At 40.9% G+C, this 15,430-nt stretch overlaps 2 protein-coding genes across 2 annotated transcripts; both read right to left on the bottom strand.

Annotated features, from left to right (window-relative positions):
• Window positions 1–1,475: 1,475 nt before the first annotated feature.
• mylpfa (myosin light chain, phosphorylatable, fast skeletal muscle a) lies at window positions 1,476–4,576 on the bottom strand (the record flags this gene model as incomplete). The annotated part of the gene is given in 8 exon segments (XM_061089832.1): window positions 1,476–1,577; window positions 1,668–1,716; window positions 1,845–1,923; window positions 2,360–2,464; window positions 2,563–2,638; window positions 3,784–3,882; window positions 4,507–4,533; window positions 4,535–4,576. Coding segments are annotated over 8 exon segments (579 nt in total), but the record flags the coding sequence as incomplete, so codon positions are not given.
• Window positions 4,577–11,306: 6,730 nt separating this feature from the next.
• pheta2 (PH domain containing endocytic trafficking adaptor 2) lies at window positions 11,307–14,407 on the bottom strand. Its single transcript, XM_061090709.1, has 4 exons — window positions 14,350–14,407; window positions 13,183–13,271; window positions 12,777–13,080; window positions 11,307–12,053 (listed from the first exon to the last, which is right to left on the bottom strand). The coding sequence occupies exons 2-4, from the start codon at window positions 13,261–13,263 to the stop codon at window positions 11,656–11,658; spliced, it is 783 nt and encodes a 260-aa protein (XP_060946692.1). The 5' UTR covers window positions 13,264–13,271; window positions 14,350–14,407; the 3' UTR covers window positions 11,307–11,655.
• Window positions 14,408–15,430: the final 1,023 nt, after the last annotated feature.

The following is a 15,430-nucleotide window of genomic DNA, read 5'->3' as shown; positions in this document are numbered from 1 at the left end:
CTGTCCTTGCAGTCTCCTGTAGCCAAATTGAGGGGTTTCATCTAATAGTTGGTGTGTGGACAAACATCATCCGCTGTTTTCAGGAGTTCTCTATCAGCTGGGGGCCCCTGGCAATGAGGGGCCTCGCCAACACTCGTCACCTATGGGTGCTCTTGACAGGCTCCTGCAGGTATAAGGGGTCGCCACTAGATGTCACTACCGTTGCAGTCTCCGGCTACCAGCTGTAGGGGTTGTCACAAAGTTGTTACTGCGGACTAACGTCATCATCAGCTGCTCTCGGAGGAACCCTGTCTCAATTTAGGGCCCCTGGTAAATACATGTTTTGCCTCCCCTGTTGCAACGCCCTGTCACCTGCAATATAAAGGATCTCCACTAGATGTCACTATGTCCCAGTCGTTGCAGTCTCCTGTAGCTAACTTGTAGTGGGTCAAAGTTGTTGTTGCTGTGGACTAACGCCATCATCAGCTACTCTCAGGAAGGGCCCCTTCTCAGCTCATGGCCCCTGGCAACCGGCTGCCTGTCCGACCCTTTTAACGCCCCTTGTCACCAATGGCTGCGTCTTACAGGCCCCTGTCTGTACATGATCACCACTAGATGTCACAAGATGTATGTTCCTGAGGGGTTTTGTCATTTATCACTTGAGTTGTTCTCCCTCTAACCTTTTCCCACAGAGCCACTTAACAAAGACAATATTGTACAAAAAGAAAGAGATTTTATTCACAGTTTTTTTTTACCTTTTATTCGTTACAGAGGAAAGGTGTGGAAGATTCCAGTCACTGTAGTGGAGACAGCTTATGGCAAAATGAATTGTGATTTCATAGTTGCAGTAAGGAGCGGGGAGAAAGATATCGAAGAGTTGAATGTTTTCTTTCGTCCCTTTCTCTCCCCTCCCTCTGTCCTTTTTAAACACTTTCACAAGAAAAAGAAAAGTTGTCGTCACTTTAAGGAGGCAACTTTTTTCCCTCTGTGACCTGCCAACGCTCTCCCTCCTCCCACCTCTTCTACCCAGGAGGACATCTTCAAAATTTGGAATGAAGTCCCTGTACTTTGTGTAGCACCTCTCAGCTATAAAACCCGTTCCCCTCTCAGATTCTGAGGGAGGCAGAGGGACACGTTTCATTCACACTAGCACCTCAGAGGCTGAAGTGACGGTGCAGACCAAGGTGTCGAGGTGAGACGACAGAAGATCGTTTGCCAGGAAAGTAAAGGTGTATAAGAGAGGCTTCTGGATGGAATTTTTTTTAAAGGATAATTTTATTGAAAATCATCCCTATTCCCCATAAGCACACATAGACACCCCATGGGCATCAGCCCTCTCATGTGTCCTTATGACAAGTCTTTGGTTTGAACATGAGGGGCTGAGCACATGGGTTAACACAGAGGGTGAGCAGGGAGGAGGAGGAAGAAAGGAAAGGGAAGGGAAGGCAGAATAGCAAAGGGATGTTTTCTTTCTTTCTTGTCTTCTAGCTTTCTCTTTACTCCTCCTTCTCTTCTCCGTGTGTGATGACGTAGCAGATGTTCTTGTAGTCTACGTTGCCGGCAACATCGGGGGGGAAGGCGGCCCACATGTTCTTAATCTGAGGGGGGATATGAAGGTTGTAAATTCAACATGACACAATGACACAAAAACGCCACTTTTGTAAACTCTAAGAGGAAGGTGGTTTTACCTCATCCTTGGTGAACCTGTCACACTGAGTTGTCAGGAGCTCCTCGAGGCTGGAGACGACAGAGACGAAGATTTTATAAATAAAATCATAAAAAAAATATATAAAATCAAATAAGTCCTATTGGAACATGAATAGTAAAATTATTTTAATAACATTTTTAAAGAAAGTAATGCTCACAATTCCTTCTTGATGGATCCAGTAGCCTCGGGGTCCAGGACCTTGAAAGCGGTAAGGATAACATCCTCGGGGTCAGCACCTGAAGGGGACACAAGGAAGAGGTTAAATCAACTGACAGTGATGGAGGGAGCGTTCCAGACTTAAGTTAATGTCACATAAAAATACTCCAGTATGAGTACAAGTCTTGCATTCGAAATCTCACTTAGTAAAGTACAGTTATGAACAACAAAGTATTAAATATAAAGAATTTCTTCCTATGATTACTGTATTATTCAATTAATTGTAAATTGTGGTTCATATATTATTAGAACAAAAACATGTGGGGCTCAAATTTAAAAATAGAATTGAATAGTTAATCTCTAACTACGCATCATATAATGTGTTATAAGCTGACCACATGTGTTTTGTGTGTTAAGAGGTAAAGTACTCCCTTCAGAAAAGTAGTGGAGCAGAGGTCTGAAGAAACGGAAATGCACAAGAACGGGAAAGTGACCGTTCAAATGAGTGTCGCTCACCCTTCAGTTTCTCTCCGAACATGGTGAGGAAGACGGTGAAGTTGATTGGGCCGCTGGCCTCCTTGATCATGGCCTCCAGCTCCTCATTCTTCGTGTTCAACTGACCTGCACGCCACGGACACAACGGATCATATTAGGAAGGGAGCTCGTGAAAACACACTGACTTTCTTCATGGACGCCTTTAACAGATTCGATTAACTCACCCAGAGAGGCCAGCACGTCCCTCAGGTCGTCTTTGCTGATGATGCCATCTCTGTTCTGGTCAATGATTGTGAAGGCCTGGAGAGAAAAAAAGAAAAAAGAGAGTGTGTTTACAACCCAAAGGAAGCAGATAATATAGATGAGGACAGGGCAACTGACACACTCTCAGGGACCCCTCCATTATCACTTGAGTATTAAAGTGGCAGCTGGAGATTCTCTCTAAACTTAGTGTGGAGAGAAACGGGCTGCACCCAGAGAATCAGACCTGACCATGGTGGCATTAAGGGGGGGCAGGAGGGGGGTGCTAAAAGTGCCCCCCCTCAGTCTTTTCTTACATGTTAATTTGGGAAAGTATCATCAGGGAACAGCTGTCTGATGTGCTCACGCTCTGCAACGTCTATGAAACTTAAACTCGATCTTGGACTTGAACCGACCTTTCTGGTAACCCCACCACCCTCTGTCTCTCCCCCTCTTAGACACACACACACACACACACTCCACAGCCTGTATCACTTATCACAGGAGGAATGTTTCCTCCAGTCGCAGCACACATCCCTTGGCAACGCGCTGAAAACACAGACGCCATCATCATCCAATCTCTTAGCAGCACATCCTTATTAAATCCCATCCTCCTGACCTTACTCATCTCCAGCACACGCCCTTAACACTTGCTCCTGCTGCATTTGGCTCTGCGGGGATTCTGAAATGGAAGATACTCAATGGTGTCGGAGAAAAGCTTAAAGATTAAATGTGCAATAAGAGTATGTATCCTTTTTTTGGCATTATGAAATGTCTACGGTCCAGTTGTTCTACTGTACGAAGTCGCTCAGCCTTTAACAGGAAACTGAGGGAGAGGTCTGAGTGACAGCTGTGCGGCTGCAGGGAGGTCAGAGGTGAACAAAATGTGGAGAGCTTCGGATGGCGTCAGATACTTCAGAGCTCCCCCTAATGACATTCTCGGCCTTATTAAATTGGGAAGGGAGCGGAGGGAGGGGACGAGCATAGAATGCCAACTGCTGTGAAAACGGATCCGAGAGCTGCTCAGCCAAACTCTAATTTTGGTCTCACTCTCAAAGAAATGAAACTGCAATCGCAACAAGTTTTACTGAGAATCTTTCACCAGATAAGCTGAGGCGACACAGATGTGTGATCCCAGCTGAGGCTGCCATGTCTCACAGGAGGAAAACAGGAGCTTCCTTTAGAGATGGAGTGTCAAACCTCACCTCCTTGTACTCCTGAATCTGGCTCTGCTCAAACATGGAGAACACATTGGAGGAGCCGCTGTCTCCTGCTGCCTGCCTCCTCTTAGCCTTCTTTGGTGCCTGGGGGAGAAACAAATGGGAAATTAAATCTTCCACTAAAATCATGCATGTTAGTTTTGCATGCTGCAGTGGTCCCCAACCTGAGCAGTTTCCACTTGCATTTATACCCAGCAGAAAATAGTAATTTTCATGTATTTATTGCAATATATGTTTATATATAAAGTCTAGAAGGCTCAAACTAAAAACAAAGATTAGAGGAAACATTGGAGTTTAAATTAGCATGTTTTTTGGAACAGAACATTTCTTTGTCCGATCAATCATCTCTAGAACCCTCAGATTTAAAATGGGACCCCAAGTAAAGTTCCCAGCAAGTTTAAATACATTCCCCACATTAGTGAAGACCTTTACGATCTCGCTACCACACATGACTATGAGGTCTATGCATCCTTCTCCTTAATTTTGCGAACTTTTGAGTGCATCATGTAAAACAGCACATTATAGAACCCAACTGCATCATCCAAAAACCGCTGTTATCAAAAATGTAAAATCTCCACAAAAAGTGATGACACAAGTTTTTGTTTAACGATTATCTTTTAGTTTTGCATCAGAAAGTGATAATAGAGTTAATCCGTAGTGCTGGTGGGATTCCCCCGTAGATATATCCAACAGCAGCGTGGTACTCACCATCTTTAGACGGTTTGAGTGGAGGTTTTAGATGTTCAAGAAAGAGAAGACAGTGTGAAGCCGCATCATACAAACATCAACGGGGGGTTTATATACCCCTGCACAGGCCAATCTAACTTTAGCAACAGCCTCAAGTTTGGATTGGGATAAAAAAGAGAGAGAGGCCGTAAGTGAGAGAGAGAGAAAGAGAGCGAGTGGGCGGATGTCAAGGATGAACTGATGGGCAAAAAGTGGAGGAGACAGAATGGCGGGATGGTGTATCACCTTACAGGAGATCAGAAATAGACCCAGGAGTCTTGGAATTAAGTAAACCTGATAGCTGAGGGACCATGCCACAGGTTCGCGGTCCCACGTGGACTAATAAGGACATTCGGGACATAAATGCTCGTTGGACCGCCGGACGGTGTCTCTCCACCCTCCTTCCATCCACCTCCATCTGCCTGAGCAGATCTACAGCGGCTTTATTTTTGGTTTGTGATGCCCGATGTGATATCGACATAGATATAGACTGATATAGGCATTCTATATCCTCAGCAACTGATCGAGCTTTTACCCTTTATGTGCACGGCTCGGCCTTCTTAACTAGAGTGGTGACAAAGCAACGATGCAAAGGTTAAATTTGGGATTTTCCCACAGAAGCGGAATGAGAGAAGGTCCCCAGTGAGGACAGATATGTACGCTGCAGTAGCATTAAATGTCATTCATTAGATGAATTAAGAATATCAGTTCACACAACCCGGAGGAGACATGTTCTTTATTGATGTTTATTTGCCTGTGAAAGCCAACAAGGGTAAATTACACCGAAGTAAAATGCACTGGGTTAAAATAAAAAAGTTATCTCAAATGATTTTATTTTAAATCTCTCTCTATATATATGTGTGTGCATAAATATACACATATAAAGCCAGTATAAATACACACATGTTTGTATTACATGATGTTTTTCCTGTTGACTATTAAGGACACATATCTGTTATGTTTATTTATATCTTTTCTTGTCCTGCACTCTCATGGTGAATTAAAGATTATAGGCACCAATTGTGAAATTAATTAATCAACTACCAAAGAAATTATAGTTTTGACTGATTTAAAAGGTTGTGAAGTTAGATGACAAGAAACCTTTGATAATAATATTTAGATCACACAGACAAAGTTCTGTATTGCATCTGTTAATAGACAGAAAGTTCTTCTTCTGCTCGTCTTTTATCATTGGCATCCTTGTTTTGTTTTGTTTTGCCATCATCACAGTCTGCGCTTTTGTTGGCCATTATTTTAAACTGGGAAGCAAAAGAAACCTCATAAGAAACCCAGGTCCTGACTCAACTGTGGGACGGTTAAGTAATTTTGTCCAGTGCTTCCCAACCACAGGGTCGGGGTCTTGTGACCCTTAAGTAATACATGTGAGGGGTCCTGAGATGATTGACAGGGTGGGAAAAAAAGAAAAAGCAAAGTCCAACAACAAAATACTTTTATCTGGTTGTTATTTGTTTCTCATCTAACTATCTATCTATAATTCTATCTATTCATCTATCTAGAGAAATTAAATCTTATTGTTCTCAGGCTGATGATTTAAATCATTTTATTTTTCATACAACAGTAAATTATCTGGTGCTTTGGGTCAAGAGATAAATCGGAGGTTCTCATGAAATATTTTGAGATTTTAAATCTAAATAACTAAAAAGTTTGTGAAAAGATTCAAAGGAGAAATGTGTGTTTGTTTGTTGGAGCTGTGCACGACTCTTCTGCTTGTTTTGGTTTAATCTTAAAAACTGCATTTTATTCAAGAAAGCAACCTGAACCAACTAGTGCGTGGCTCTTTAGTACGGTGCTTTGCTTTATACAAATGTTGACTTCTTGTTTCAGTTTTTTTTGTGGTTTGTGCGTTGTGTGTTGTCTGCGTTAAACAGCCGACGACATGACAAGTGGGCGCACCGTTAACCTCTGTCTTCACTCCTGCTCTCTCACCTCTACAAAGGTGTGTGTCTGCTGATAGAACTTCGGTCGTGAACACTTTCCCACCTGTCTGCCCTGGACTCCCCTCTCGCACTGTCTGCCCCTCATGTCTCCCCCCTGTGAATATATGTGGAATACTGAGCAGAGTGATGGCCGCATACATTCCCCCGGAGAACATAAAAGGGACAGCTGAGGGCGACCAAAATAGCTAAATAAACTTGACAGTCTGCCAACGCGCTGAGGCCCCGGCAGCAAAACACTTCCCTTCATTTGTTTTGTCAGGTTTTATGTCCAAATTTACCTCAGAGATTATCTGTGTTCATTTCATTAACATCTATGTAATCTCATCTGCTGGGTGGATTTATTTTTGCTCTCTACTCGTGGCTGCTTGTGTTTCCACTCGGTGATGAGTCACGTCTCTCCGCTCCGTGCCGGTTTCCAGCCCACTTGCGATTATTCGGATCAGACGGTCATTTGCTTTTCTCGTTCGGGACATCCAGCGCCGGACGAGAGCTGTCAGTCCTGCCCTTGAGTTCCCCGTTGACCTTTGACCTCTGGTTCACCACCTTGTTGTCGGAGTGGCATGTGTCACAGCACAAGTTTGACACGTCATTTTCACTCTTACTTTCACAAACTTTTCATATGGCAGTATAACTAATATGGAATGTGTGAAAGCATTTGTGGAGTTTAAACAACTGAACGGGACTTTTAACAAACCATATCAAGCTTTTTTAAATAGACAATCCCTAATATCTGAGATATTTTAAGAATGTTAAGGTATGTGTGTGTGTGCTGGGTTTGACATTAGTTCAACACCTAACCAATTGAGAATACAATGATAATATTAATCATATATATATCATATTTTATGCCTGTTTTAAACACAGATTAAGCTGTTTTTCTGATTTGACATATTCCTTGGCAATCAGTGACCATTTTACAGTCTGTTACACTTTTTAATATTTTGAACAACTTGATTATAATAACTTTTTGTTTTGTTTTCTTTGTGGGACAACCATTTAAGCATAAAACAATGTCTACGATAATATTTTCGGCACATTCAGCCTCATTTTTCTCGCAATTTCCCTTTTAGATTTATATTTTTAATTTTATTTTTTCTCCAGTTAAAAGTTGTTTTGTCATTAATCCTGACCCTAGTTTAGGGTTTAGGTCTGAGAGTGTCCCACCTTGTACAGATTGTTAAGCTCTGACATTTGTGAAGATGAGCTTTAGAAACAATGTTAATGACCGTGCTTTTGAAATCAGCCTTGAATGAAAAATAAATAAGAGAAATGATTGCTACTTAATATTGCATTTATTAACTTACTTGTCACAGAAGCAGATGATCAAAATGAGGTAGACAGGACAGGAACATGTGAAAGTATGAAAAATAGAATAAAATAGCAAATAAAATAATATAAGTAATATTAATATATAAATATAATATAAATAAGTAATTAGATACAGCCTGATTGAATTTAAGGGAACAGTTCGACTTTGGGAACAGTTTCACATGAATCTCCTACTATTTCTTATTGAACACAGTCAGGAGTCAATTCTTACTTCATGGTTTCATATTCCTAAGATTTAGTGCCGTCCCACGTCCCAAGTATGAAGTCCTCATAGGTGAAGCTGAGAGCTTGTCTACGTTCCAGACGTACCAATCGTGTTAAACACTTATAAGAATGGTCTCTCTTTACGATGTCTTAACAGGCTGCTATGTAGGGGAAGTGTTCCCATACAGATGTGTGTACATTGCAGGGGCCCTGGCTGTCATGTGAAACCGCCTGCCATGTCCTTTGCAGCCATCTATCATTTTTTACATGATCGGTATGTCTGTCTGTAGGGCTAGAATGTGGAGAAGCTCTCAGCTTGACCTATGCTGGAGGACCTCAGAGTTCCTGTTGTAACGTTATATGTTTTGTTATTTGAGTCCCTCCAGGAAGGTGTTCCAACAATGGCCCCACTGTAAATCTTCAAGTCACTAATCAGCTCGGACTGTTTTTTCAATGTGGTGGGATTGAACTTGAAAGAGGAACGGCAGCTGAATGAACAGCTTAGTGAAAAACAACTATGCATTACAGTTTTTCTCCATAGCTTTGGCTCATTTCACGAAACAGAAATGACATTCTCAAAACAACACGTGCAAACCTCCAAACCACTGGGCACTTATTCACAACAGATTGGAATATCTCATTCCTTTAATCAAATTGCAATTGTATTAGCACATCCTTGCACATGACAAGTACAATTGCCTACAGCTTGCACAAATTTCGAATGATTTAGCACACCTTTGCAAACGGTTAGGTACAATTGCCTTCAGTTAGCCCAATTACCTATTGAATATATCTTGCTGTTCTAAACTGACTGTTGCTTCTCAGTCAAGTGGTTGTTCTCTGCAGAACATGTTGGCATAATTTCGATGTGTACATCATCACCTGCACAATAGTTCACTCCACTGTCAAAATCTTTCAGGCACACAATACCATGACAAACATCATGGTATATACTGTAATATGGATCTGTTGGATCATCGGCTTAATTTTCAGGTGCAACTAGAACTTTGCTAACCAAGGGGGAGTTTCACACATCCATTCACCAATCACACAGTAAGTTTAGTTAGCTGACAGGTGCTATCCAGGAGTATAAATGCTTCCATCAAATATCTAGAGCTTGACCAAGCTCAGTACAATTTATGAACATGGAAGCACCTGGCCAGGGAAACGACCTAGGGCAACTGCCTGCTCGAGGAAGAGGAGAAAGAAAAAGAGGAAGAGGAGCAAGGGTGGTGGAGAAGGGGGAAGAGGCCGAGGAGGACGAAGACAACAAGCTGTGACAGATGAAATTTGGGCTACACTTGTGGACCATGTGGTCAACCATGGCCTCACAATGGCAGAGGCAGGTCGTCGAGTTCAGTCTAATGTGCCACGCTCTACAGTGTCCTCTATCATCCAAACATTCCGCAGGGAAAACAGATATGTGGTCAGTCAACTATGGAATTATTGATGGTAGAGTTAACTGTAGTATTCAAATTTATTGAACTAAAGTCAAAGAAAAACAACTAAATACAAATGTAATAGTGTCTATTTGTGAATTCTAATGTCTAGGATTGGACGACAACCTGGTGCGGGTGGCAGAAGAGCAATTTCCAACCAACAGTAAGAACAAGAAATCTTCAATATTGTAGTGGCGAACAATGCTATCACACTGAGAGAAATCCAGACCACATCCTAGAGGACAATGCTGGCATCTTCCAGAACGTAAACGCTGAAAGCATCTCGACAATTGACAGGGTCCTGTCTAAACATCAGATGAGTTTGAAGCAACTGTACAGCGTACCATTTGAAAGGAACTCTGAGAGAACCAAGGAGCTGCGCTACCAGTATGTACAGGTAAAGCAGTGTTGCGCAGCTTTGCTTTACTTTCTTACTGTATATGTTGTTAGTGTAGGCTATACCTAATTTTAGTTTTGATATGCCTATTGTATATCGACAGTATATTGTCCTGTACACATTTTCTGTTACTGCGACCACGATGTATGGCAATTACTGTAACAATTTCCATCGCAGTATAAGTGCAATAAAGTATTTTATGTGAAACCTTGAATTAATCTTTTTTCTGTTTGATACACATAGTATTCTGGAAAGAAAACATCTACTGTAACCATTCAGTTTTAAAGGACTGAGCCAAGATTGAAATGTGCACATGAGGGATATTTCTATGGTCCACTGCCATACTGACAAAACATCTAAACATTTTGAGCTGTAGTGTTTAAACAATGCCAAAGGGACTTTTCATTTTGGGGGCACTGGCTATTTGTATGAGAAAAGGATTTAGTTTTGACTGATGAGTTGTCTGTTTTGGGAGAGATATGACCTTTTGCAGGTGTGCCATGGAGTTTCGCTGAACCATCTAGGTTATTTTGGCAAATGTGTTTAAAGCTTTGAGAATGTCTTTTTTTTCTGAGAGATGAGCCACAGCAATCGAGAAGGAACTTTTCATTTTGGGGGCACTGACTATTTATATGAGAAAATGATTTGGTTTTGAAGCTTGAGTTAACTGTTTTGGGTGAGATATTACCTTTTGAAGGTGATCTATGTAGTTGTGCTGAACCATATAGGCTATTTTGCCAATTGCACTTAGAGCTCTGAGAATGTCATTTCTGTTTTGTGAAATGAGCCAAAGCAATGGAGAAAAACTGTAAAACAACACCCTACTACGTACATGTTACTAAGAATGTTGCTTTGTCATATTAACACAGTGGATTTAAGAGAAATGACACATGCTGTAATGAGCCCAGGAAATTAATGGATAACTTAATTAAAGGCACGCTGTTTTCCAAAACAACTCCTTCTGCCACTTGAATATTACTGCCTATAAATACCTATAAATGAATACCTAAAAACGAATGTCTATAATTTCTAAATTAATCACAAGGGATTAAACTCTCACTACAGGGACAGCACAGTGTATCTGAGGCGCCATCTGCTGGTCGACCTCCTCCACTGACTCTGTCGTGTCACCCTAGCAAAGCTCATTGAGGCGGAAAGTAACATCCCAGCTTTTACTGTATTTTCAGTTGATTTAATATGAGATGAAAAACAACTTCCACAGTACATTTATGTATTTGTATTTTTCTTCATTCTGCCTTCAATCCATATTAATACTCAAACAGCAGAAGTAGACAAATACTTTTTTGTGTTAGAGATAAAGTTGTGTATCACTATCTACGACCCTGTTCAGTTAGTTGAGACATTTAAATAAAAATTGTATTGATTCATGCTATGAAATTTTACAACACTCTTTATTAAAACGGTCCAATAAAACATGGATGAAATGAAGTGCATCACTTGTGAGTATTCAACTGTTGTTGTAAATGTTTCACTTTCAGATCCTGGTCGTGGTTAAAAGCTGACACTTGATGAGAACAGACAACAATAAACTTTTTCCAACTGTGATAAGTCAAACTGCTGTGAGGAAAACTTATCTTCACACTGTTTCTGTTTGTTCCCATGGACTCTGAGGCTTCATCTTTGCTCAGACAAACCAGAATGAATCTGAAATTGAAGGGAAACGTAATACTGAGCAGATCTACAGGTGTCTTTAGAGACTCCGACTCGAAGTTGGAGATTTCGGTTCGTCTTTGATAAACATCTCAGTTCCTCTCAGAGTTTCTTCACTGTCACTTCTACTTTTTCACTCCAGGTCGATGAGATCTCCATCCTCTCCCACCTCTCGACTCCTCAGCCATTCCTCTCTTGCTTTCCTCACCTCTTGGCCGTAATAGTCGTGAAGTTTGCTGAAGTCCTCAAGTGGATCAAAACCCACCAAAGGCCATTCACCATGGCAAGGCGCCGGCCCATTGAGCGGCGTGACGAGTGCGTTTCTCCTGGACCAAGGTTTCGGGGACTTTTTAGCTGCCACTTTTGGGTTGGGTACTGAAGGTGTTTGTAAAACACTGCTGGCACTGAAGCTTCTGCCCTCTCTCACTGCTGCTGTTTGCCCCTGCACAGGGAAGAGGAAGCTGGTCGTGGACGGTTTGAGGGCAGAGGAGCGGAGATGGGGTTCACTGGAGCATTGCTGCTGTTTAGCCTCTGCAGATAGAAAACAGGGAATGATTATAAATAGGGTTTTAAATCATTTTAGAAAGCAGTTTAAGACAGAATGAGCAACTATAGCCAATGCGATGATCTCAGGAACAAACTAGAATTAACAATGATGCCTCTGCCAACAAGTGCAGTGTCAGTTGACATATTTGTTTCTATTTGGGGTCACTGTGACGTGTTAACCTTTGACCTCTGAAATCAAATCAATTGATCTTTGAGTCCATGAGACAGCTGGTCACAATCCTAAGACATTTCCTGAAGGCAGACAGGAGATGTCATGTTCAAGAACATGTTATGTGAGGCCATTTAGACCTCCAAACTCTATTCATGTCATCCTTGAGTCTAAGTGAATGTTTGTGCCAGATGTAGTGAAACTCCCTATTGTCTTTTTTCAGGTATCAAACTCACACACGTTTGACTACGAAATTGTATCAGTTCCTCTACGAATGCTTTTTTTTCAAAGTGTTTCGGGGCATTTGCGTTCCCAAGACCAACAACATGTTTGATAAGGTCAAAGCAACCTTGACAATTGACCATGAAATTCTAATCCGTTCATCTTTGAACCTAACCGAACGTTTAAACCAAATTTCAAGAAATTCCCTCACGCTGGTCTTGAGATAACACGTTCTTGAGAACGGACACAAACTTGCATCTGTATAAATAGGTCTTTGGCTCAGTAAACAGAAAAGGCCTCAAACTCTTCTATCTCACCTTCATACTGGCTGCTCAGGTCTCTCACCAGCAGGGACAGGTAACAGTGACTGGCCGACAGCAGAGCTTTCACCCAGCTCTCATGACTCTGACGATCCACTGCTGCAAATCTGTACGTTTTCAGTCCGGGCCCTTCAAACACCAGGGAAAAGGCAAACTGTCCATCACACTCGGAGCGTCTCACTGCGCACCCCTCCAGCACCACGACCCCCAGCAGGTGCCGGTCAGCCGGACGCTCCTGGTAGAAGAGCAGGTTTGCTTTCAGGACGAACCACCGCCGATGGTAGCTGGCATTTCGCTCTTTCTGTAAAAACGTGTGTCAAAGTACAATAGGATTATTACACTTTTTTTTATATCGTGTGGAGGGAATCAGTCATTTCAATTTGTCTGTGTGTTATTCTCAAACCTTTTTGTAGAGATATCCTTCTTTATCTACTGGAGACGTGCACGATAGATAATGGGTCAAAATCTTCTCATGGAGCTTCATCTCATCACCTATAGATGAGACACTGGGTTTACATTTACAGGATATTTACAACTTGCTAATCATCTTATTTTCACTAACTTCTATGATATATTGATTTGATTTGGACATTTTCACATTGAACAAGAGTTTGCAGTGTTTGTAAAGTCACAAAGGGTACTTGGAGGTATTTCCCTTCTTCCTACATATCTCTGAAGAGAAGCTTATGAATTTTTTTTTACCTACACATGTAGTTGTAATCCTTTTTTGACCATGCAAAGTACTTTGTGGCTGTATTTTAAAAAGTAATCACACTGTCACAATGTATGAAAAATACGCTTGTTATAAAACAAGATGCAACAAGCACTTTCTATTTGTTTATTTATCTTGTAATGGTTCAGATGTCAGGTGAGCCCGACAAAGACACATTTCTCCTTTTCAACTTCTCAACATTGTTTGAGCTGAAAAAAGGTAAAAATGAGAACATTACCTCTCAGAATTATCTTGTGACCCTTTGGAGTGGCCCAATCGTTAGGTTGGGAACGACTTCACAACAGTTTATAAAAAATACACTGATCTAAATCATCAGTCTAATTTCAAATAGTAACAACAATAACATTTATCTTCTCTGTTGAATTTATAATCATTTTCATTGTCAATAAGAGATAGGTTGACCCTGAGATAGATAGATAGATAGATAGATAGATAGATAGATAGATAGATAGATAGATAGATAGATAGATAGATAGATAGATAGATAGATAGATAGATAGATAGATAGATAGATAGATAGATAGATAGATAGATAGATAAATAGATAGATAGATAGATAGATAGATAGATAGATAGATAGATAGATAGATAGATAGATAGATAGATAGATAGATAGATAGATAGATAGATAGATAGATAGATAGATAGATAGATAGATAGATAGATAGATAGATAGATAGATAGATAGATAGATAGATAGATAGATAGATAGATAGATAGATAGATAGATAGATAGATAGATAGATAGATAGATAGATAGATAGATAGATAGATAGATAGATAGATAGATAGATAGATAGATAGATAGATAGATAGATAGATAGATGGTAGACTTACCTCTTATATGTTGAATCCTTCACATGCTTATTCGTCCTCATCGTTCCTAAACGTGGACTTGATTGTTTTCTCTCCCTTTGATACGACCTGATCCAGACGATGCTTGAATATATCGTCTCAGGTTACTAACACTTCTCCCTTGGGTACGAGAGGGTGACTGTTGAAATATAAATAACTCGACCCACTTCCTGGTAACAAAATCCTGACACATTATACTGTACGCTCTCTCCTCTGCGCTGCAGTCGACCTTGAGCGGAAGGGGCCACATGCAGATGAACCCAACCTGCAACCTGGAAGTGAGATGCTGCATGTTTGAGGTCGGATGCATCGACGCTCAGCTCTCTCGCTTCTGCATTTGTCAGACTTTTCTCGATTTCAGATCTGTTTTATTTTATTCTCGGATTGTGTGAGCACGAGTCCCTTCTTCGTCCCTTTTTTGTGGTTTGTGCGTTGTGTGTTGTCTGCAACACTGAATCCAGAATCCTGTACTCTCCTTCCTGTCTGACCCCAATACAACCCACGATCGCAGTGTCACCTGAGTTCTTCTGCATGTGGCATGACTCAGAGTGGTGTTTGAACTCAGAGGTGAAATGTACATAGCTTCATCAGGATTATTAAATATGATGAATATTTGTTATCAAAATTAAACAAGAAAAAGGTTGGTGTCAATAATAACTAAAATGAAATAGACATTTTAAAAAATGGCCTGTTTAAAATGTGCCTTAACTTGTTGAGTCTATTCTCAGGCAGCTTTTTATCCTTTTCATCCTAGGGGACCTCAAGGAATTTGAAATCTAAAAGAGTCCAAAGTGTTAAGACTCACAAGGCCTTTGCTAACATGACTGTGGGACCCTTCTCATAAAGCGCATCCCCACAGTATGAATCAGATGCTAAAATACAACTAATATATTCAGGGAGGAGGAGGTTTTGACTACAGACCCCATGACATATCTGTTTATATGACCTTAATATCTGTTAAGGTATTAAATTCAAGATATGAAACAACAAGTTTACTATAACCAAACAGAAAAAGAGTCAAGGACACATCACACACAAATGAGACTTACAATTTTTTAAAGAT

This window comes from Limanda limanda, chromosome 17, assembly GCF_963576545.1.
Source record: "Limanda limanda chromosome 17, fLimLim1.1, whole genome shotgun sequence".
Classification (NCBI taxonomy): domain Eukaryota; kingdom Metazoa; phylum Chordata; class Actinopteri; order Pleuronectiformes; family Pleuronectidae; genus Limanda; species Limanda limanda.
The sequence above is the reverse complement of the archived record's forward strand: the minus strand, read 5'-3'. Positions and strand labels throughout refer to the sequence as shown.

Coding starts and splice junctions, on each gene's coding strand:
- pheta2 (XM_061090709.1), bottom strand. CDS start 13,263: ATGAAGCTCCATGAGAAGATTTTGACCCATTATCTATCGTGCACGTCT. Junction 13,081..13,182: donor AAGGATATCTCTACAAAAAG/GTTTGAGAATAA, acceptor ACGTTTTTACAG/AAAGAGCGAAATGCCAGCTA. Junction 12,054..12,776: donor CCTGAGCAGCCAGTATGAAG/GTGAGATAGAAG, acceptor TTCTATCTGCAG/AGGCTAAACAGCAGCAATGC.